The sequence below is a fragment of the Humulus lupulus genome, chromosome 5 (genome assembly GCF_963169125.1).
Source record: "Humulus lupulus chromosome 5, drHumLupu1.1, whole genome shotgun sequence".
Classification (NCBI taxonomy): Eukaryota; Viridiplantae; Streptophyta; class Magnoliopsida; order Rosales; family Cannabaceae; genus Humulus; species Humulus lupulus.
Genome location: NC_084797.1, coordinates 21,393,546 through 21,418,298, shown reverse-complemented (window position 1 = coordinate 21,418,298; position 24,753 = coordinate 21,393,546). Strand labels below are relative to the sequence as shown.

Genomic DNA, 24,753 nt, shown 5'->3' with positions numbered 1-24,753 from the left:
AGCTGATTGCTAGAAAGACGCTTCCACTTCTATCTCCTCCTTATCTACTTGAGCTATCAACTTCCCATCTCTGACCAAGGGTTCCTCAAAATTGAGTCGAGCACCACCATGAGAAGCAAAGAACTCCTAAAAGTTAGCCCACTTTTCCTTAGCTAATTCCTGGAAATCCTTCTCCTCCATTTCATTCGCCCACAACCTAGGCCCAGAAGAGTTCCCAGGCTTGGATACATAACAATCCACCCGAGAAAGGACCTCCCTAACCTCTGGAAAATACGCAACCGTATCAGCAAACACCTCCTCTGGGAGATCCTCCCTCACATTGTCTTCAACCTCCACTCTATCATGTGTAGTCTTGATTGTACTCATTTCAATCGAAGAAGATCTGAGATCAGGCTTCTGAGTAGTTCTCTTACGCCTCACCATGGAGAGAGAGAGAACCAGTCGCACGCCTTTCCCTTTGTCCAATTTTGGTTTTTTTTGTTGATTTCAATTTTTTTTTCTAACTATATAACTTTTATCCCCTAATACTTGAAAGAAAACATGTGTGATCGAACTGGAAGGTTCATAAAATAACACAAACATAATAATCATGCATATCATAACTCATATCATTTAGCACACAAAAAATATACAATTTACCATAATTCCTTGAACCCAAGCCATATTACCAATATACCCCAAACTCATGGAAGCAAATATTACATCTTTCTTGAGCTGTAAGGCCTCATCCTTGTTCATTTTGGCGAGGTATTTATATTTTTCCACTGATCCCTTTGCTGCTTCAAGATCATCAGACAACTTTTTCTTTTTAGTGACCAATGTGTCCTTCTCCTTGACCCACTTCTTATTCTCCTCGACCAACTTGGTATTCTGCTTGGACAACCTCCTGCCTTCCTCAATCAGACCTTCAACTCGCCTCTAGCCATGGTTTAAAGTGAGAAGAGCCTGCAACTAGAAAACACCAAGAGGATATTAGTGAAGGCATTTGAAAAGTATTTGAAGAATACGCATTTAAGAGAAGAAATTTACTTACACTTATGAATTCATTAAAGCTTCAAATAAGGACCTAGTTAGTACCAAGACTAGGTAAGGCAGCATAGGCTTATTTTCTCAGTTTGTGTCGGGCCACATTGGTAACCTTGTTGGTAGTCGAGCTCCAAGCGTTGTTCAAAAGCTCAGACACCATGGCCATGTCCACTGGCTCAAAGGCTGAGCCTTGGAGAGGAGAAGAAGGTGGAGTACCCCTGGTCCCGAGGCCTTTGTTTCTTGTCAGGGGGATCTTATTCGAGCCCCCCGCATCTTTTTTTTATGGTTTCTTTGACCCAGCAGCAGCTCCTCTGGAGGCATAAATGTCGAAGGCCTCAAACATATTTGCATGGAAATGACAAATAGATGATAAATAATACAGCAAAGACTTAAAAAGTAGGGTGGCTAGCAGTTATACCTGAACTACATGTGTTGGTTGCTATTTTATCTAAGCTTCTCATACTATTAACTAAAGAGTCATCTGCCTCAAGAAACTCTAAGTTACAGTTAGTGGCCGATGGAATAAATTTGACATCCCTAACAAACAGGTCATTAGGGATGGGAAGTAAGTCAAGTAAATTGTTAGAAAAATTATTACCATTTTTATCTTCTGAAGAAGAAAACTCCTCGTGATCAAGCCTCTCTAGCATTTTTTGCTTGCCTTTGTTGTGGGCATGAGGGATAAAGGTTTCTCGCTGATCCTCACCAGGTTTTCTAATGTTTATACCCGTCATACAAGGCCTGGGGGGGTTGGGAGACAACCTAAGGCTGCTTGAAGGCAGCCTGATCATTTGTGCCCTCTTCATTGGCACTTTCCATGGTCGAATCTTTTGCAACATTGTGAGGTTGGAAGAGACCGACCAGTCTGAGAATCGCCACAGTAACCAAGTACTTGCAACTCTTCTCCACTGCAATCAAGCTAACAAGGATGTCAGCTTGATCGCACATGGCTTTGGTGGGTAGTGGTCTGTGCCATGGACCTAAGTTTTAAAATAATAGCAAAAGAATGGCACTAAGAGTAGGCAAATAGAAAAGGATCTCTCTGACATGAGGAGAAGGATAGTAAATAATTACCTCCCAAGGTGAAGGATGAATTATCTGCGACTAGATCCATTGTTAAGAAGTATTCCCACTGGTACTTCCCTATGTTGGACTTAAAGGTGGTATATGTTAAGAAAGTCCTTGAACTATCTTGATGATAAAAGTGGAAGAAACCCGTATTATTTTTCTTCGAGTTGGACTTGAGATCAAATAAATAGTTTATGTCATGGGGGGTTGGAACGGGCCACCTCCTTAAGTGGTATAGGATATATAATTCAGATAGCAATCTATATCCATCTGTGTTATTTGGAAATGGGCGATTTCAAAAATAATTAGCCACCCCTTGAAAGTAATCGTGTAGAGGCAAAGTGTCACAAACCTCGATGTTATATCTCGACATGGAACTGAAGGCACCTTCGGGGACATTGGCGCGCTGGTCGGGTGTGGGTTTGTATAAGTTGACTCTGTGAAGTCCATACTTCTTAGGGAGATTGGAAACCACCCTGATCGATAGCTGGTTGGGTGGGGCAACATACCAAGGGATTTGATCATTCTTGGTACCGATCCTTACATTGGCATGAGAAAGAATAAGCTTAGGAGCATCTTCCTCTTCAGTTCTAGATGCTTCTGCATTGATCTTCGTACGGCCAATGTTTGGATCTCTCATTTTTCTATGAGCCACTTGTTTGACTCTAGCCATCCTGGTCAGAGGATTTCAAGGAGAGGGGTTGGTAGTGGACTCATAAGTAGGGGGTGAAGAGTAGGCTGCTCAGTATCTTCGTAAAGTAGAGCGAGCAGATCATCGTCTATCGATTTTTCACCTCTCAAATAGTCTTGCATGAATATCTGAGAAGAAGAAGGGGAACTGAGAGTCTAGTGACCAATAGAGTTAATAAGATAAAGTAAAAATGAAGGATGCTTAAGGATGAACCCAATGGTTTATTCAACTAGCTACTTCTTAAGACAAACAAGATTGAATATACAACCAGCAGAGATTCATATCAAAAAGTGAAAATGAAAAGTATTTTCAAGAAAACTTTTCAACTTCTTCAGATGCGAGAAAACTTTTCGTGCCCAAAACTGTGATCCTACTTCAACAAAGCCTACCTAATGTCTCTACACATCCTATAAATTGTCTTTCTAGTCCCTAAACCTCAGAATATTTAGCAGATTAATAAAAACAAATAAGAAAAAAATCAAGAACGCTCTTCGGATTTTTGACAGGTTTACTATCACAAAAAATCATAACAGAATACGCATATTTTTTGGAAAAAAATGACAGAAAATACGAGATTCAAGCATGAGAACTTACTAGAAATGAAGATCCGTGAAGAAATTTTTGAGAAATAGCTCGGAAAGCTTTACATTAACCACGACACGGACGATGTTCTTGAGAAAAATTTTTTGTTCTTGAGGAGAGAGAAAGTAAAGGTAAAAGTGAAAATGAGGAGCTGAAGGGCCTTATATACTCGAGTAGGTGGGTGATGTTAGCAATGCCTTTTCTTGTATAGGAAGTTGTGAAGCCATCATTTTTCTCATTGGAAAGTGTGTCATCATGATTTTTTACCTTTCCAAGACAAAAACAAATCCAATCAAAAGGACAGGTTAAGATTGACTGGTCATATAAAATGGTTGCTCAAATAAGTTTATTCAATGTTGGTCTCATCATAATAAACTTGGGGGCAAATGTTTTACCCAAAAACTAGCGTAATGACGTGGCAAAGAACTGGGACATGTGGCAATTAAACAATAGTGTAACTAATAAGGGGTCTAGTCGATACTCGACCAGCTGACAAAGAATCGCACGAAAATTCATCATATTGTTGGACCAAACTTGATCAAGTAGCATTTAATAGATGGTTATAAACTATCGACCAGGTTGTTCGATGCCTACTTGGCAAAGGTTGGTCGACTCTTCCGGACGAAGTACTTGCAATCTGTTAGTATAGTGATATTACTTAGATATTCTTATTTTAAATGTAAAATGCATTAATTATCTATTATTTTATTATAGTTTATTACGCAAATCATATAAGGCACACTACCCGGTTTGTAAATTCCTAAACCCTATCAATAAAGAGCTTAGTGAATCATTATGTTCTACGCACTAAATATTCTAGAGAGAAAGGTTGTAAGAATTTTAAACACTAATTCTTATATTCTTTCAAGCTTACGAAACTCAGTTGATTCTAGCTCATCTGATCGTGAGTTTGGGACTTTATACAGTAATAAAATTATAAGTGGGTGTAGGTTATTACCAATACACGGGGTCGAACCACTATAAACTTTTTGTGTCGTTTTATTATTCTAGTTTAGTTCTTACTTTTACATTGTTTATTTGACTCAGTGTCATTGACCAGATTAGGGGTCAACAAAATCAAATTATCAAATTAAAAAGAAAATCAAAATTTACAAAATAAAAGAAAAATATGTTTCTACATATGCATTATTATTATTTATAATAATATAATGTCATATTAATAAATGTGACAAAATGAGTTTTTCACATTTTGTAACATAATTTGAAAATTACAAATAAGTGGGACAAATGTGTGTGTCCAAATTTGTAATATACTTTTGGGAGTTACACATCTTACGAAATCAGTAATCATTTGTAACCTCCAAAATATCACCTATTAATGAGTAAAATAAGAGTTACACATTTCCGAATTGAATTTCATGAACTATTATGTTGAATAGCTGTTGGAGATGTGATTTTGACTACCATTGGGTGTATGGGAGTTACAATATCAAAAGGGAAATAGTTTGGAAGTTTTTGTGGAAAAGTGCAAAAATTGGGAGGTTACAAGCACTCTAAGCCACAACCTGAGAGACAGAGTCTCATGGTCGCAACCTAGAATGACTTAGGCTGCAGCCTAGAAGGCTGACAACCAAATTTCATTTTGCATTTTCATTAATTTGAACGTTTGGAACACTTCAAGCAACTCTCAAATCTTCCTTTAATTCCATAAACACCAAATTTATCATTGGTAAGAACTAGGGCGGTGGAATTTAAAACTCTATAAATAGAAACAATTTGGTCACTTGTGAATAAGAGTTTTTAATCCATTTTAAAACTTGGCTGGAAAACAAAAAGAGTTGATAATTCCAGAGAGCTATTTCCTAAACTTGAGAGTTCCTTAGTGCTAATACAATAGGGAGAAATAAGCTTTTGTAGAAAGGTTTCGAACCTTATTCAAGTCTAGTGATCCCCACTACTCTGCAATACTAAAGGTTGTGCAAGTGTGATAATTTTCTTCTTTATTCTTGTTGTTTGATTTGTAACTTTTGCTTTGAGTTTGTATTCATCTTCTTCTATATTGTCTAAATTTATTTGTATTTTAAGCATAGCGTTGTAATTTTATATTATTAATCACCTTGTCCAATTGTATTTCTTGTCTGGAGTTGTAATATATGTTTATATTATTTCCATTGAAATATAATGTTCACTAACAATCAAAAGCTTAACCTATTTCTCAATGGACGGAGAAACCATCAAGTTCTTGTGAGGATCCAACTCTTAAAGGTAGTAAGACAATGTAAGTGTAAACATAGGTGGTTCAAGAAATTCATGGATAAGAACATTGATTTATCTTTATATACATTATTTGTACAATAGTGATGGGATTTTATTTTATATATTAGCATGTTTCTATATGTTGATATAAATAATTGTGTGTAGAGATTTTAACATGTTATATAATTGTCATATAGTATGGTAATGAGAAATTATTTGCATGTTTAACATGTTATTTTATAAGAATGGTGATTTATCTTATATATTGGTGATAATAATATAAATATGTTTTATCCTATATTATTGTTGGAATGTGACGAGTTACCATTTATTTGGTTAATAAAGAGAATTATTTGGGAAATTAAAATTCCCCATTTAAGAGTTGAGCATCTCAATTTATGAGATAAGAAAAGATGAACCTAAGGGGTTACATCTTCTGATGGACGTGTCTTGCTATTGCAAGAAAAATGGATCAAGATGAATCCTAAATTATGGGATGACATATTCACCTATAAGCTTGGAGCTAGGGATAGAAATTTTCCCCAAGGGAACAGGGCCCTGTGGGTACTAGCCCCTAATGGGGCGGGGATTCCCGCCTAAACGCGGAACAGGGCGGGGACGGAGGCCATTTTTAAACAATGGATGTTAAATGGGGCAGAGACGGGGATAACATTCCCTGCCGCAACGAGGGCCCATTTTATTTTTTATTTATTTTATAATATTTTTTAATTTATTTTAGATATTTCTTTATGTAATTTTGTAGAATATTAGTAACTTTCTAAAGATTTTTAATTTTATTTTGTATATATTTAATATTTTGAGTGATTAATATAGTGCAATATATATATTAATTTTAGGTAATATATTTTTTGTTTATTTTATTTTTAAATAAATGGGTACCTACGGGGATTCCCCACTCCACCCTCGATGGGGAATATGCAGGGATGGAGGCGAGGGGAGCACCCCTCACCAATTACCCGCCTCGTTTCCATCCATACGTCGAGTCTAAAGTGTGGTAAAAAAAGGGAACATATTTGAGAATTATTTAGTGATAGTAATTCTTAAATATTCAATAATATATGTGTCAATGAGAAGACATTATAAAATTGGAGAAGCAATTTTGAATCTTTAAACCAAAGAGTAGTTAATAAATTTAAGAGAACTTATTTATTTTGGTTAAAGATAATAAGATGGTGATATCTTTACATTAATCTCAATGATAAGATAATTTTAAAATAAATAAATAATATGAGAAATCAAAGTGTTCAGATAAATCAATGAGTTTTTATTTTCTTTGATTTAATTGTTTAAAATTGACATCAAAGTGATGTTTTCAAAAGAATTTTAAAGAGACTCTTAGAACATGCAGAAAAATTGTTTAAGTAATTTTGAGATTATTTGGGAAACTAAAGTAAAATTGGTAACTTAGTTGTTATCATCAGTGCAAGTTATTTTGAGAATAGCATAAAAACTCATAATAAAATGAAGAGATTTTATTAATCTTGGTATTTTAATTGAAATATCAAGAGGATGTGTATTGTGTTAAATGTTAACATTAAGTTGTTAATAAAATATGAATAATTGATTAAAGTGTTATCCTATGATTCTATGTTTGTGATTATTTTCTTGAGAAATTTTCACAAATTATTTGTGTTTATATATATATATTATTTTGTGAAAATATAAATGAAAGCAAATTAAGTTGAGGTTACTTTCAAATGGGTGTGTGTCTGTCTTTTGCAAGTAAATGAGTCAAAATAAACTAACAATGAGGTTTTGTTTATTTTGACCTATTATGAAATTACCATGTCGTTTAAGGACTTGTGATGAATTTTGAGAATTATAAATCTAGTATAATCTTTGAGGATAATGTAAAGGACTTAATAAAAATGAAGAGATTTCTATCTTAAAGTGATATTTTATCATCTATGAGAAATGTGGGGGTGATGCTCCAAAATTTGTCAATTAATTTTGAGAGATAATTGATTAATTTAGTCATCTTATTTAATGTATACATACAAATGATGTGATTTGGAATTCCACGTTCTAAATTATTTTAGCTTTATGTACAATACGGCTAATCTAGACATGCTTGATGTCTAAGGTTAATTTATGAGATATTTGATTCAAGAATGAATCAATTTAGACAATAAATGGAGTTTTAGAAACAAAGAGGTTTCTAAATTCAATATTCAAGAAAATATGCTTATCTTAAGTATTGAAGTAAAAATAGTGGGGGTGACGACTATGGTCAAACTTACTATTTTGATAAAGGTATAACTATTTTATTCAGACTATGGTTAGCACAATGTTTGAATAAAATAATGAGAGATGCATGCATAAGAAAAGAAGTTAAGTGAAATCTTGGCAAATAACTAATTTAGTACATCTCGAGATATGAGACTTAAACTCCCTAAAAAGATTCATGGTTAATGGTAACCTATCTTAATACTAGTTATTAAACTAGTATTAGGCTCAATAGATAATAACAAGTCAATCAAATGAATTAGTGGTGCTCAAATGTGTCCCATCTAAGACATGAGTTCTAGTGTGTTACCAAAATGAGGGTTAAAACTGAAATGTTATTTTTAATAGAACTCACTCTTTAGAAGACAAGTATTTTAGAGTAACAAAATATTATAAGAATTCTACTTGTATAGACCTAGGGGTGATGTCACCCCTCATGAGAATTGGGAGTCATTCTCAAGAAAGTCTATGAATGGAATGTGTACGTGACCATTATCGGTGCAAAGTAAGACAAGTGGTTCTCAAGTGAGTATATTATCACTGGTTTGTTTTCAAGGAATAGTGATTCAATGCTTCGGCAACCAAAATTCAACAAACTTTGAGATAATTAAACTAAGGTAAAATTCAAGTCGAAAGACATTTTACTTTATCAACTAATACAATGGTTTCTATATAGAGAGTAATTATTTAATCAAGTATGAGAATATTATATTCTTCATATAATATTTGATTGATTAAATAAGTGTTACAAAAGAAGTATTATTCAATATAGTGGGGGAATGTTATATTATTTATAATAATATAATGTTAGAATAAATAAATGTGACAAAATGAGTTTGTCACATTTTGTAACATAATTTGAGAGTTACAAATAAGTGAAACAAATGTGTGTGTCCAAATATGTAACATACTTTTGGGAGTTATACATCTTACAAAATCGGTAACCATTTGTAACCTCCAAAAGATCACATATTAATGTGTAAAATAAGAGTTACACATTTCAAAATTGAATTTCATAAGCTATTACGTTGAATAGTTGTTGGAGATGTGATTTTGACTCCCACTAGGTGCATGGAAGTTACAAAATCAAAAGGGAAAGAGTTTGGAATATTTTATGGCAAAGTAAAAAAATTGGGAGGTTACAAGCGCTCTAGACCACGACTTAGAGTATCCCAGATCGCGACATGGGAGGCAGACCCTTATGGTCGTGCCCTAGAATGACTCAAGTCGCAGCCTAGGAGGCTGTCAGCCGAATCTCATTTTGCATTTTTGTCAATTTGAACGTTTGAAACACTTTAAGTAACTCTCAAATCTTCCATTTAATTCCATAAATACCCAATTTAACATTGGTAACACCCAAGGGGGTTGGTGAAATTTGAAATTCTAATGGTGTCTTAAAACTTTATAAATAGAAATCATTTGATCACTTGTGAATAAGAGTATGCTTGATGTCTAAGGTTAATTTATGAGATATTTGATTCAAGAATGAATTAATTTAGACAATAAATGGAGTTGTATAAACAAAAAGGTTTCTAAATTCAATATTCAAGAAAATATGCTTATCTTAAGTATTGAACTAAAAATAGTGGGGGTGTTGACTATGGTCAAACTTACTATTTTGATAAAGGTGTAACTATTTTATTCAAACTGTAGTTAACACAATGTTTGAATAAAATAATGAGAGATGCATGCATAAGAAAATAAGTGATTCAAAATGGAATCAATTTTGAGAAGTTAAGTGAAAACTTGGCAAATAACTAATTTAGTACATCTCAAGGGATGAGACTTAAACTCCCTAAAGAGATTCATGGTTAATAGTAACCTATCTTAATACTAGTTACTAAACTAGTATTAGGTTCAATAGGTAATAACAAGTCAATTAAATGAATTAGTGGTGCTGAAATGTGTCCCATCTAAGACATGAGTTCTAGTGTATTACAAAAATGAGGGTTAAAACCGAAATGTTATTTTTAATAGAACTCACTCTTTAGAAGACAAGTATTTTAGAGTAACAAAATATTATAATAGTTCTACTTATATAGACCTAGGGGTGAAGTCGCCCCTCATGAGAATTGAGAGTCATTCTCAAGAAAGTCTATGAATAGAATGTGCACATGACCATTAACGGTGCAAAGTGAGATAAGTGGTTCTCAAGTGAGTATAGCAAAGTTGTATATTATCACCGGTTTGTTTTCAAGAAATAGTGATTCAATGCTTCAGGAACCAAAATTCAACAAACTTTGAGATAATTACACTAAGGTAAAATTCAAGTCGAAAGACATTTTACTTTATGCACCAATGCAATGGTTTCTATATAGAGAGTAATTATTTAATCAAGTAAGAGAATATTATATTCTTCATATAATGTTTGATTGATTAAATAAGTGTTACAAAAGAAGTATTATTTAATATAGTGGAAGAATGTTATATTATTTATAATAATATAATGTTAGAATAAATAAATGCGACAAAATGAGTTTGTAACATAATTTGAGAGTTACAAATAAGTGAAACAAATGTGTGTCCAAATATGTAACATACTTTTGGGAGTTATACATCTTACAAAATCAGTAACCATTTGTAACTTCCAAAATATCACCTATTAATGTGTAAAATAAGAGTTACACATTTCAAAATTGAATTTCATAAGCTATTATGTTGAATAGTTGTTGGAGATGTGATTTGGACTTCCACTAGGTGTATGGAATTTACAAAATCAAAAGGGAAAACGTTTGGAATATTTTATGGCAAAGTGAAAAAATTGGGAGGTTACAAGCCCTCTAGACCACGACTTAGAGTATCCCAGATCGCGGCGTGGGAGGCAGAACCTTATGGTGCGGCCTAGAATGACTCAAGCCGCAGCCTAGGAGGCTGTCAGCTGAATCTCATTTTGCATTTTCATCAATTTGAACGTTTGGATTACTTCAAGTAACTCTCAAATCTTCCCTTTAATTCCATAAATACCCAATTTAACATTGGTAACACCCAAGGGGTTGGTGGATTTTGAAATTCTAATGGTGTCTTAAAACTTTATAAATAGAATATGCTCGATGAAAATTGATGCCACCTCAGTACTCCTCGATACACCTCGATGCACCTCAATACACCTAGAAAATGCATAACTTTTCACTCAGGTGTCTGTTTTCAGTGGTTTTTTTTTTTAATTTGGATATTTTTTTGAGATCTACACGTCTTAGATGTGTACACACACATTTGAGAAGTTAAAAGCTTGAAAACACTCAAAAGTTCAAAACATTACCCCTATATTTTCAAAGTTGGGTGTGCTTTTAACCTTTGAACTTCTCAAATGTGTGTGTACACATCTCAGACATGTAGATCACAAAAAAAATACCCAAATTAAAAAAAAATCACAACAAATGGATACCGAGTGAAAGTTTATGCACTTTTCGATGAATTGCATTGAGTTTCATCGAGGTACATGGAGGTGCATCGAGGTGGCATCGAGGTGTGTCGAGGCAGATGTTTTTTTTTCCATGAAAATCATGATTTTTAAGGGTCCATCGAGCTGAGCATCAAGCATCAAGGTACATTGAGGTGTATCGAGGTATATCATGAAAATCATGATATTCATGAAAAAAAAACTATCTTCCACGATGAAAATCGATGCCACCTCAATACACCTCGATGCACCTCGATGGAACTCGATGCAATTCATAGAAAATGCAAAACTTTCCACTCGAGTGTCTGTTTGTGGTGATTTTTTTAATTTGAGTATTTTTTTTTTAGATCTACACGTCTGAGATGTGTACACACACATTTGGGAAGTTGAAAGCTTGAAAACACCCCAAAGTTCAAAACAATACCCCTATATTTTCAAAGATGGGTATGTGTTTTAACCTTTGAACTTCCCAAATGTGTGTGTACATATCTCAAACATGTAGATCGCAAAAAAATACCCAAATTTAAAAAAAATCACCTCAAACGGACATCCGAGTGAAAAGTTATGCAATTCTATGAATTGCATCGAGTTCCGTCGAGGTGCATCGAGGTGTATCGAGGTGGCATCGAGGTGTGTCAAAGCAGTTGGTTTTTTTTCTTCATGAAAATCATGATTTTTAAGGGCCCATCGAGCTGGGCATTGGGGTACATCAAGCTGGGCATTGAGGTACATCGAGGTGTATCGAGGTATATCGAGTTTTCTGCAAAATTTTACGTTTTATATCTAAAAAAATTGTGAAAAAAATTTGCAAAAAAACCAAAAAATCATGTCGAGATCTATTAGAAATGCATAAATTCGTATCTTAATTAAACTTATAGTGGGTTTAAGTTTTATATCATCAAAAACTATCATGATGTATTTTATTTTTGTCTCCATGGATACTTTAAGAAAGAAGAAGAAAGAGAGAAGAAAAAAACGGAGGAGGATGCCAAAGTTGTGGGCGTTTTTTTCAAAGAAATTTGGTGGTGGCCGCCATGGCTCTCCAAAGAATCAAAGGGTGAACCAAAAGAGAGAGGGAGAAACGAGAGAGAGAAGAAAGATGGAGGCTAAAAAAATGAAAGGGGTATATTTAGAAACAAAGCAAATAATGTTATTATTTTGTAATGTTAATATAAGGTGACATTTTTTGGATATATGAACTCACAATATGGATAAATACCCAAATTTCTCATATAATATTCTCTAACAATTATTATAATTATTATGTACATGTTTGAACATTTGAAAAATCTCAATGTGTGTAAAAATAAATTTTCAAATTTTATGGAAATTAGTTTAGAAAGATGGTTAGATGTGAAAAAAAATGTTTTTTTTTCAGCTGTAGATCCCATTCTTTACACTTTGTAACAGTTAGGTCTCAAAAGTTTATTTTGTACTAGTTAGGTCCCCAACCTTTTCAAATCGTATCATTTAGATCCTTAAATGTTAGTTTTATTTATTTTTCTTTCAAAATACATAAATAAAATATAAAAAACAGTGAATCAATCTTAAAAAAAAATTGACTACTTAGTTTATGACAATACCAAACATGACATTGAAAAAAAATATATTTTCATAATATTTTAAAAAATATTTAATAGTTTTACAAATTAAATTAATTTTTCATTAAAAAAAATTCTTACATATATATTTTTTTAATATTAATAACCAAACTATTATGAGATTATTAATATTTATGTTGTTGAAATTATGTACTACGCAAGTGCACGTACTCGTAACACAAGTAATAAAGTGATAAATAGAGTGTCGAACCCACATGGACTGATTATTAATTACCAACAAATTCAATTCTAATTCTATTTGGTAAACACATTTTTAACTTTAGAAAAATTAAGAAATAAATTAAAGAAACAAAACAAAACAAGAAAATAAATTGTGATCTAATTCAACGGATGAAAACTAGGGCATTTAATTTCATCAACTTTTCAATCTATTATTTCACTATTCAGATTTTATAACTCTTCTTCCTAAACTAATAGCGGATTTACTAAAGCAATTCCTATTCTTTCTAGGACATAAGAATCTCAACCCATATGTGAATTTTCTACATCTCTGTGATAAACTCTAACATATATCAAACACTAATAACAAAAACCCTAAAAGCTACACAAATCATACAGGTACTCTCGACCAATATCGAAATTTGTGATTATTTAATTATAACATATTCAATTCTCACTTCTCATATTTCGAATCAAAATCATAAATCATGTAAGTGGTGATTAGACACTCACAATCATTAAACATAAATTAAATAATTCAGAATAGAGATGAAGAAGAAATTATAAAATCATCATATAAAATAATAGAGATTCAAGTGACTACATTAAACTCCTAGAAAATAAAATTAGTTTATAACGATAAAGGAAACTATAAACAAACTCATAGATAAGAATAGAAAAAGAAGTAAGAGAAGAAAAAGAGGTCCTTAAAATAATCTAAAGCATTCTTTTTATAGTGTGATAAGGTTGTGAAAATAATTTTCTAGATGTTTCCATTTGTCACTTAATGGTTCTCCAAAATATCTTCATTTGAATTTCAAATCTCGTATCTGCGTAATTTTGTAGGTCAAATATCACTAAGTAAATGTCTGATTTTGACTTTTCTTGAGAAACAAGCTTTTGCAGGGCTTTGAATAAGTTTCCAACACCACCAAAAATCGAATATCTGATTAGGAAGAAATGGTCAAAATACCGATATTATCTTAGATTCAAAATATCTAAGATTTTTTTCCAATTTAAGTTTAAATTCTTCTTAATTTTCTCAATCAATTAAAATAAATATTTTCTATTATTTTTCTCTTGAATGAAGATAATATTTCAAATAAATTTTTAAATATTTCTCAAATATCCATTTATCATATGACAACCTGAAAAATACAACAACCACCCATAAAAAGAACTAAAAATATATATAAAAAATAATAATAAAACTTTAAAAAACTAAGACTGAAAAGTAACATAAATCTTTCCCATTAATTTATCATGTACATATTTATTTTTATTTTGTAATTTTTTTCTATAATGCAACTTATAACTTATGCACATAAAAAACTTTATATACACTATTAAGTTTAAAAATAAACAAACATAAACATAATAAAAATCTATAATATGAAGATAATCAAGATAATATAGTTATTAATATTAATTATAAAACAACAACGTAGCTAAGAACATTTTTTTTAATGAAGCATTAATTTAATTTATAAAATATTAAATATATTTATAAATTCCATCAATTTTTTTTTCTCATGTCATGTTTGTTATTGCTATAAATTAAATGTCCAAATATTTTAAGAATGATTCACTATTTATTTATATTTTTTTTATGTATTTTAAAAGAAAAAGGAAATAAAATAGCATTTAGGGACTTACATGATATGATTTGAAAAGGTTGGGGATCTAACTGATACAAAATCAACTATTGGGACCTAAGCGTTATAAAGTGTACAAAATGGGGACTGCAGCTGAAAAAATGTGGAAGAAAATATAAATGTGGAATATTATAAGAGTGGGAATAAGAATTTGATTTTTTCTATTAATAAATAATTTTGTACTTAATGTAAATTTTAAAAAGTAAAAAAATTTAAAAATTTAAATGGAGTGCAAGGGGGGAATAGAGTACAAATAATATATTACCAAAATAATTATGGGTTTATACTTATTTGGTACCCTATGTTGTATCGAAATACAGATTTTGTATCATATGTTTTTAATAATGTTCATCTCGTACCATCAATTTGAAATCGTGCATATTTAGTATATTTGACCCAAATTTGATCAATAGAACTTCATTAATATGACCAAAATACATTTAGTTATATGTAATTAAGTAATTAAATTTGAATTTGAAATCCATATAATTGATGACAGTTTAGTCATATTGATGAAATTTTATTGATCAAATTTGGACTCAGAGTTCTAAATATGTATAATTTTAAATTACAGAATACTAAATAAGCATTATTTAAAAAAATAAGGTATCAAGCCTGTATAAAACACAGGTACCAAATAGCTATTTAACCAAAAATTATACTTGAACAATAGTTAGTCTATAATTAGTGATACTTATTTATATATAATATATACATATATATTTGAATTACACTGCATAATTTCTTTCCCTTAAAAGTATTAGGTCTCCGAAGTTTTGTAATCCTACTACATACTCTTGTGCAAGGTGAACCACTGAGCAGGATAAGGAAGAAGTCAAAATTACTGCTAATGTGATTCAGCTGACTGAAAATGAGACCAATATTCCTTGACCAACTTCCCAAAAAGTGAAGTTTCTTTCTTCATCAACCTCATTGGCTCATCATACTCCACTATTTTTCCTGAAATCGCAATAAAATAATTACTTCAACAAATTTTGTAAGATATTTTTTCATCAAAATCTCACTTTTCTAAAAAGAGATAGTCCCAGAAAATCAATGATCATGTTTTACCATCACTCATGGCAAGAACCATATTGCAATCCATGACAGTTGGAATCCGGTGAGCAACAGTGATGACAGTACAGTCTGCAAATTCAGTTCTGATAGTCTTCTGAAGGATCATATCAGTTGCATTGTCTATGGATGCTGTTGCTTCATCAAGCACCAATATCTTACTTCTCCTTAGTAAAGCTCTCCCCAAACAGAACATTTGCCTTTGTCCCATACTCCAATTTGATCCATCATCCACAACTGAAAAAGTGTTCACACCAATAAATATATATATATATATATATAAATATAAGCAACACTTCTTAAAAGTGTTCACAACCAAAATACATTAATTAAAAAGAAAATGTTATCATTACCTAGTGAGTCCAAACCCTTTTCTTTGTCTTGAATAGCTTCTTTAAGTTGACACTTTCCAACAACCTTGAAAATCAAACAATGGAAATATTTACCACTTTTCATATAAGTATCATACTTGTAGGGGTTTATACCATATACATACATATATATATATATATATAAATATATTAGTTTGGATCCTGCTTCCAAACAATTATAAACGAGACTCATTGCTTTCTAAATTGGATAAAAATAATAACTTAGTTAAAATTTGGTTAACAATAAATTAAAAGTAAATAGCACCTACCAATAGTATCACTTAAGGTTTCAATTTTAAAATTTTGAGCATGTAGGTCCCTATTTTCTATTAAATACTACAATTTAGTCCTTATAGCCTATTTACTATTTGAAAAACATTAAATTTAAAGAAAAACTATAATTATAGTTTTTTTTTGTTTAATATATTGGTTGTTTCTTTTGTTCTCCATCATTTTATTAGTGTAATTTTTATTTCTCAAACTTTAATAGGTTAGGAAAATTCTGTTACTCCTTTTTGTTTTCAGCACGTGGAAATCAAAGTTATAAGAAAAAAAAATTTGTATAACGGTGTACATTGTAATTATAGAAAATCTCCCGCAAGATTTTAAAAAATTCTTAATAATTTATTGTACTAAAAACATAGTTCAAACAGTATGTTACATGTGCGTGAAACAAGTTGTTTGAACCTCAATCAAGTGTAAAAAAATTGAGGTTTATCCTTTAAAACCAAAACTAGTCATTTACAAATAATAAAAAAAATACTATAATTATAGTTTTCTCTTTAAATTTAATGTTTTTTAATGGCAAATAAGGTGTAAGGACTAAATTGTAGCATTTAATATAAAACAAGGACCTACGTGCTCAAAAATTTAAAATGGGGACCTCAAATCAAAGCAACTCAAAATAATGTTTAAAAACAAAAAATAAAGCTAAGAAATGACATTTTGATTATATATCAAAGGAATCAAAATAGTCTTTCTTATGATTGTTTTAATATTTAATATAATAATAAGCTTTTGTGTTTTCAAATTTAATTTTTAATAATTAATTAAAATTTAATTTGTTTTTGTTGGAATAAAAGAAGCCCGGCCCAGCTAGGTATTGACCACGCCAAGCCGCAGAAAGAATAAGGTTTTTTTGGAAAAAAAATCAAAGAAAAGAGGTATTTTTTTTTGGCTATTTACCCTAAACTGAAAAATGGTTTTGGATTTTTTTTGCTGCTTTCATATGACAGACTGAGTTAATGGAAGGAGAAAGAGTTCAAACTATTGAGTTAAGAGGATACCATTTTTTTCTTCTCCATTTTACAAAACAAATAATTTTATTTGTAAATGTTTGAAACCGAGCATCCAAACATGGTGTTAAAAAAGACAAAAGGGATTTAAAATTGTATAAAACCTACTTTTAGTTCTAACCAAGTGTAGTTAACTTACCTCCAATATTTCATGGTCAGAATGTTGAGATAAGGGGTCCAAATTGTATCTAACAGTTCCATTAAAGAGAGTAGGATCTTGTGGTATTACTCCAAAGCGGGACCTTAGATCATGAAGTCCAATGGTTGAGATGTCAATACCATCAACTATAATCTTCCCTCCACTAGGCTCTACTAGACGAAATAAAGCTCCAATCAAAGTAGATTTTCCACTACCAGTTCTACCAACTATGCCAATCTTGTGCCCTCCTTTAAATGTGCAACTAATCCCATTAACAACAAGTGGGGAGTTGGCTCTGTATCTGATCTGTTCTTCCAAATCAAAATCTCATCAGCATACTAGTCAACCTTTTTTTTTAAAAAAATAAAAAATAAAAAATTTCTGGTCAGTTTATTATTACATTTTCAAAATGAACAAAAAAGTCTAAAGAATATTTTACCTGCAAATTATGTATCTCTATGGCACCAACATTAGGCCAATTGGATGGGGGACGATTTTCTTCAATCACTTCAGGTGCTTCACTAGGTATGCTCATGTATTGGTTTAGCCTTTCTACTGAAATCATGTAATTTGCGAGAGTGCAATGGCTTTGGATAGAAAATACAAGGGAGTTGTTCAATGAGAGGCCATAAGATAGTGCCATCCCAATAAATCCTGCAATGAACACAATAAATCTACATGAGTTTTTGTTTGTGTGACATTAAATATATACTAGAAAGATAGTAAAAGGGGGACTAAGTTTATAAATACTAACCTGAGCTAAAAGTGTTAGGGGGGAAAATGACCATGCATAATGCTGCAGAAGTAAGAATTACTGCACTGAGTATTTCCAACCGTTCGATTAACCATTCATTTGTTGCAAAGCTGTGAAGAAACGGGCTAGAGTTCATGTCTACGAGTTCTAGATTCTTTGTGAAGAAGCGTTCTTCCTCTTCGAAGGCTCTAATCGTCGAGACTCCTGCCAAAGACTCAGCAAGATGGTTTGCTACCAAGGATTTGGTTGTACCATTGATCCTCATTAATTCTTTAGCAGTGGAAATATAATATCTCTGTTGATTGAAGAGTAAGTTTTTCACATGAGAAAAACAAATTAGGATGAAATGTACATCAAAGAAGGGAGAGAAAAAAAAAAGCATATCACTTTAGTACTATTCATAACATTATTACCTGTAATTTAAATGCCAGATAAATTGTTGGTAGTGAGACAATTAAGACTTGCCAGGTGATAACAGCTAATACTACAAGATTAGCAGCGAAAGTAATGCAGGCACCAACAGTAAAGAGTAAGCTGAATGAGACATCCAAATCCACTATGCTCAAATCAGATGAAACCTTCATAAAAACAAAGACACAAATAAATTAGTGGTTTCATGGATAAGAGTCTTCTATGTCTAAATAGTGTCTCTTATTCTAGAGGCATACCCGACTAAGTATCCTTCCAAAAGGCGTGGAGTCATAAAAGGATATTGGTGATCGGAAGAGGGAGGTTAGTAGTTGTGAAAATAGAGATTTTGATGACTCAGTACTCAAATAAACCATAGCAAAAGATCTGAAAAGTAAAACTACTATTGAGCCAATTCCGATCACCAAGTAAACCATGATTAACTTCAATGTGCTGACATGAGAATTGTCAACATTAGCAGCCATCCAAGAGTTTTGCAAGATCTGTCCAATCACGAATGTAAGGTGGAAGAAGTTGAAGAAGAAGAAGAACAAGTACCCTTTGTTCTGATTGAGATATTTTTTGTAAGACTCAAATCCTGCCTTCCCTATTTCTCTTTCTTCTTGCTTAATCAACTGATCTCCTGTAGATACTTGAAACTGATTCTCTCTGAAACTCTTTTTGATAACCTTGCTAGATGTTCCAATTTTCTCTGTGGTATTTACATAAGCAAGCCTTTCGGAACCAGCAGTCTCTTTGTGTGCATTCACAAGGTCTTGGAACTCTTTACTTTTTAAAAATAATTCATGGTAAGGAGCTGATTCTAGAATTTTCCCATCAGACATCAACTGTGAACAAAGTCAATACTATCATCAAATTAAAATATTGTGATAATTAAACTAAAATATATGATCATTCAATCCTCCAATTAACAATAATACTAACTAGAAATACATGTAAAGATCATAGATATTATAGTTGTAAAAACACTAACCAAAACAGAATCAAATGCAGGCAAGAAATCAACTTGATGTGTCACAAGGAGGACTACTTTGTCTGCAAGTGCTTCCATAACATAATCCTGCATACAAGTTAGAAAGATTCAACTTTAAGCCATAAAAACAAGAGTGAAAATGCTGCAATTATTAGGAAATGCATGATTACATTAAACAAGCTTGTAGCAGTATGTGCATCAACAGCGCTGAATGGATCGTCTAAGAGATATATATCTGCATTCTGATAAAGAGCACGAGCAAGTTGGATCCGTTGCTTCTGACCACCACTCAAATTTACTCCTCTCTCACCAATTTCAGTTTTATCTCCGTGAGTAAGCAGTTCAAAGTCCTTCACTAGTGAACATCTCTCAAGTGTTTCTATATACCTTTGATCCTCCAAAGTGGAGCCAAATAATATATTGTCTTGTATTGTGCCCGTTTGGATCCATGCTGTCTGAGAAACATAGGCAATCTTCCCATAAACTTGAATCTGAAAATTCAAATAAAATCTATGTGAATGAAATAGCAGGGTAGAAAAACAAGCTTAGTGTTCAACTCTAAATGCATAGCAATCTTACATTTCCTTGAACAGCTGGAACCTCACCAAGAATGGCTGCCAAAAGGCTTGATTTCCCTGAGCCAACCTCTCCACATATAGCCATCTTTTCGCCAGGACTAACCTGTAAATTTATGTTTCTCAAAGTTGGCTTTGATCTGTTTTTCTCCCATGAAAAATCTGCTGAACTGATCACAATGGCTTTGTCCACACTCCTCATGTCAAGCCTTTGTTTCACTCTCGCAGTCTGCAACTCTGGAGCCTCTAGGAAGTTTAAAATTCTTGCAAACGCGACCTTTGCTTGAATCACCACACCAATAACTTCGGGTATGGCTTTAACGGGGTCCTGAAGAAGGCGTAGAGTTGCTATGAAAGTGAAAACATTATTGGCATGCATAGGAACTTTGAGAAAGTAACATGCTCCAAATGTTACAACAGAGACAAAAACAGGAGATGACCAGACAACAATAGTATTATAACATTTTCGGAACTGCAGTGCCAATAACCATTTAAGCTCTACCTTCCTCAAACTTTGTATCACCTTCTTGAAGTGAGTTTCCCATGCATATAGTTTCAAAACTTTCATATTCACAAGAGCCTTAGAGAGAGCATTTAGCCTTTCATCTTGAGCCTTCATAAGCTTTGTTTGGAACTTGTGTTCTAACTTAGCAAGTGGAGCATTACAAATCATGGAAAGGATTATTGCCACCAAGGCTGCCATTGAGGCCAATCCAACCGCTTGGAAAAGAATTACCAAGGCTAAAAGAACTTGGAGACTAGTTGTCCAAGTCTGATGAAACCAAAATGGAAATTCTCCAATCCTATAGGCATCCACAGTAACATAATTCATAATCTCACCACCAGAATGAATCACCCTAGCAGAATTAGATAATCTAAGCTGCTTCTTATAAATGACTGCAGTGAGCAAAGATCTCACTTTTACACCAATTATTCTGCTTCTAAAGTACCATTGTCTTTGTGAGATGGATTCAAGACACTTTGAAAAGAAGAGAATTATGACCAATACATAACCTTCGTATTTGAAGCTCCCTTTCCCTTCAGAAACCAAAATGAAGGCATTAAGAAGCAAAGGACCAGAAGAGAGAGTCAAAATCTTTAGTAAAGCAAAGAACCCAGATACCAAAATCTCTTTCCAGTGGCAAAACATGATTATCTTCCACATTGATGGTTTAGAAGAATGGTCTTTGTACTTGTTCAGTTGCTCCAAGTACATCAAGTAACAACTTCTGGCTCTTTCTGCCTCCCTCAGTTTTGGTATATCTTCATTCTCAAGAGTTTTCCTCCTACCCTTTTTCATCAATGAAGTTAGCCACCAAAATGATAACTTGTTGAAAAATCCTGCATTGGCAAATGGGGTAACCGAGTCATGATCACCATCACCTCCATTGCTGCCATTAGCCTCACCATGTTGACAGTTCTTAAAAGTACATACGAGTAAAAGAACCGCTATTGGAAGAGATAAAACATCTAAAGCTATCATAATCGTCACTTTCTCGATCGAAACGGCTGCAAACAAAGACATAGCACAAGCAAGTCCAGCAGACAAGGTGGCAAGAATGGACAGCAGCCGAACCAGTGCTCTTACAAGTTTTTTCACCTTGAGACTTACTGTCAACCCCACAAACAACCATGTAAAGCCTTGAAATAAGGCTACCAAGCACTGATTCAAAGGCATAGCAGTTCGGATTTTCCTGAGCTTCTCTTGTAAAATCCATAAGCCAAAGGACAAGAAGGACAATCCAAGACCACTGTTTAAGACAGCTGAGACTATCTGCAGAACCGAAAAGCCTTGAAATGGAGGGGTAACACCCGGTGTTGATGATGATGATGATGGTCTTTTCATCATGGCGATCAAGAGCAGGACTAAAAAAACCACATCTAAACAGATCATCAAACCGTCTTTGGAACATGAAGAAGTATGACTCAGAAACTCAAATGGTGATGAACTACCAGAATGATCATCACAAAACTTAGTCCATATATCCTCTCTCTTCATCATCTTTTTTTCTTAATCTTTCTGATTGCAAAAATAAATTACTTTTCAGAGCTCAAATTATGAATGCATTAAATAACAAGTAATTTTACTACTGCATGCTCTATAAGGAAGCTATAGACTTATGTAATGGAAACTTCATAACTGAAAAACTTCACATAACAATTCTATGAAGCTCTCTAAATCTTATGACACACTTCACTCCTCTTATTAAGTCTTAGGCCTTAAGTCATAATCCAAGCAAAAGTCTTTTTTTTTTTCAGTAGAACCTAAATCATATAATTAAATTACTCAGATTCTCAGAATTTGAACCAAAACAGATTTTCATTAATTACATTGGTGATAATATTTATCTATATTTAATTTCATAAATGTTAAAAAAGATATTATTGAATAAAGAAATCAACTTTCAAGGATACACTTGCAACTAACCAGGGATCTTCTTATGCGTAGTCCAAATCAAGTCTCTCTGATGTGTGCTGCCTTGCAATCTCCAAAGTCTACTCGTGACAATAACAAAACCAACAATATATATAACTATACTAATCCACCAATATTAACAATATCCAAATCCCACAATATCTTTTCTTTTTTTGGTCTGAAAAAGATTATTACTATATATATATAAATATATATTAGAGGATAATATGTATATCTTCTTGTTCTTGTGGATTTTTTTTTCCAAGTTGATTTTTTATTTTTTATTTTTCATTTTTATGTCTTTAGGATCTTAGTATAAGGATTGCAATAGTTTTGTTTTTGGCGAATCTATGTCTTTTTCCATGTGGACTGGACATTGGTTTTACTTTTTATCAGACTGTTATTACTTTTTATGAAATGCTAAATGTACTATCACTATCTTTTCCCATATCTTATTGCAATTCATGACATGACATAAGTAAGCACTATTAACGATTTTAAATATTTTTATAAAATAATTGACATAAAACAAAATTTCTTGGCATTCGCCTTTTATCCTTTATACTAATATATTAAGTTGAGTGGCAAATATAGCTATGAAATAGTATGCCAACCCTATAGATAAAAGTTTCTAAAATTATTTATAAAAACTTATCTATCTTGATTTCATTGAATTAATGATATATAATTCTTGATAATCATCGTGATCAAAAGATTTTTGTTTTGTTCAGAAAAATAGACATATTGGTCCATGCATGCACATGGACTAGTCAAACACACCTGAATGTTACGTAAAGTTGCCTATATATTTAAAAAAGAAATTGCACCTTTTCAAAAAAAAAATTACACTCTCATCACATATGAAACTTTTATACTTTCTTCTGTATTCAATTTTATTACACCTTAGTTTCTTTTTTTTTCCCAAATATATATATACTAACTTTTATCTTTTGTACTATTTTACAACTTTTTTTTTTCAAATATATATACACATTTAATAAAACAATAGAGTCTATGCTTATTAAAGAAAGCTAGCCTTTTTTAAGAAACTAGCTTTATCTTTTGTAATAAAAATATAGCATTATAGAACAAAATGACAAGAAGCTTATTATAATAATAAAATTGCATATAAGGGGTTTACTCAATTTTTTTAGATTATTTATTTTTGGGTGTTGTTATTGGTACCCTTCATTTTTCTTTCGCACCGCTTTTCATTAATAAATTATTTCCAATTTTATAGTTTTGATAAATTGATATATATATATATGTCCTCCTTAAATACTAAAAAATAATACAAATTTATTTTTAGCATTTTTAAGACATATTTTAGACATATTTTAATTTTTACAATTATAAAAATTGAATATTGTAATTTACTAATGAATTTCACCATTAGATAATTTTTTTGAAGAAAAAAATTGTAATTTATCTTTGTTACATTTTTAATTGTTCTTATTTTGAATTAAAAGTTAGATTTTTTATTTTAAAAAATCAATATTTTTATTTGAGAGTTCTAAGTATGCTTTAATTTTATTTAAAAAAATTATAAAATTTAAATTAATTTTAAAACAAAATTATTTATAAATGAGTAATTTTGTATTTAAAATAATTTAAAAGGTGCGTGAAAAGAAATTTTAAAAATTTATTATAAGCTTATTTAAAAATAAGTGTAGAGAAAAACAAAAGATATATATATATATACTAGATACAATATTGCAACGTTGTTTAGTTTTATTTGTAGAATTTATTAATTATTTTTATTAAATTTATATTAATGTCATATAAATTTCAAATAAATATCTTATTTTTTAATTAAATAATTTATTTATTTTGTTTAAGTTTATGTTTGTTCTAGTTTTTTAATTTGGGAGTGACAACAATAGATTATATATTATATGTTTAATGTAATATTAAATATTATACATGGATTTTAAATTTAAGTTCCTTGCTAGCTTTTTTAAAAAAACAATTTGTTGCTAATTGACAGTATATATTATATGTTTAATATAATATTATTCTAATAAGTGAGTTTAAGTTTAATTAAATTTTATTTAAATTAT

The 24,753-nt window shown here is 31.6% G+C and overlaps 1 protein-coding gene across 1 annotated transcript; it reads right to left on the bottom strand.

Annotated features, from left to right (window-relative positions):
* Nucleotides 1-15,298: 15,298 nt before the first annotated feature.
* Nucleotides 15,299-22,945, bottom strand: LOC133834607 (ABC transporter C family member 10-like). The gene is made up of 12 exons (XM_062264276.1): nucleotides 22,706-22,945; nucleotides 20,282-22,297; nucleotides 19,873-20,193; nucleotides 19,703-19,789; nucleotides 18,969-19,556; nucleotides 18,714-18,878; nucleotides 18,301-18,595; nucleotides 17,986-18,200; nucleotides 17,547-17,852; nucleotides 16,095-16,158; nucleotides 15,739-15,978; nucleotides 15,299-15,627 (listed from the first exon to the last, which is right to left on the bottom strand). The coding sequence occupies exons 2-12, from the start codon at nucleotides 22,277-22,279 to the stop codon at nucleotides 15,515-15,517; spliced, it is 4,392 nt and encodes a 1,463-aa protein (XP_062120260.1). The 5' UTR covers nucleotides 22,280-22,297; nucleotides 22,706-22,945; the 3' UTR covers nucleotides 15,299-15,514.
* Between the last annotated feature and the right edge of the window lie 1,808 nt (nucleotides 22,946-24,753).

Excerpts from the sequence above, each read along its gene's own strand:
- LOC133834607 (XM_062264276.1), bottom strand. The coding sequence starts at position 22,279 with ATGATGAAGAGAGAGGATATATGGACTAAGTTTTGTGATGATCATTCT. Across the intron at positions 18,201-18,300 it reads CCCTAACACTTTTAGCTCAG|GATTTATTGGGATGGCACTA; the intron begins GTTAGTATTTAT and ends TGTTCATTGCAG. Across the intron at positions 15,979-16,094 it reads AAAGGGTTTGGACTCACTAG|TTGTGGATGATGGATCAAAT; the intron begins GTAATGATAACA and ends ACACTTTTTCAG.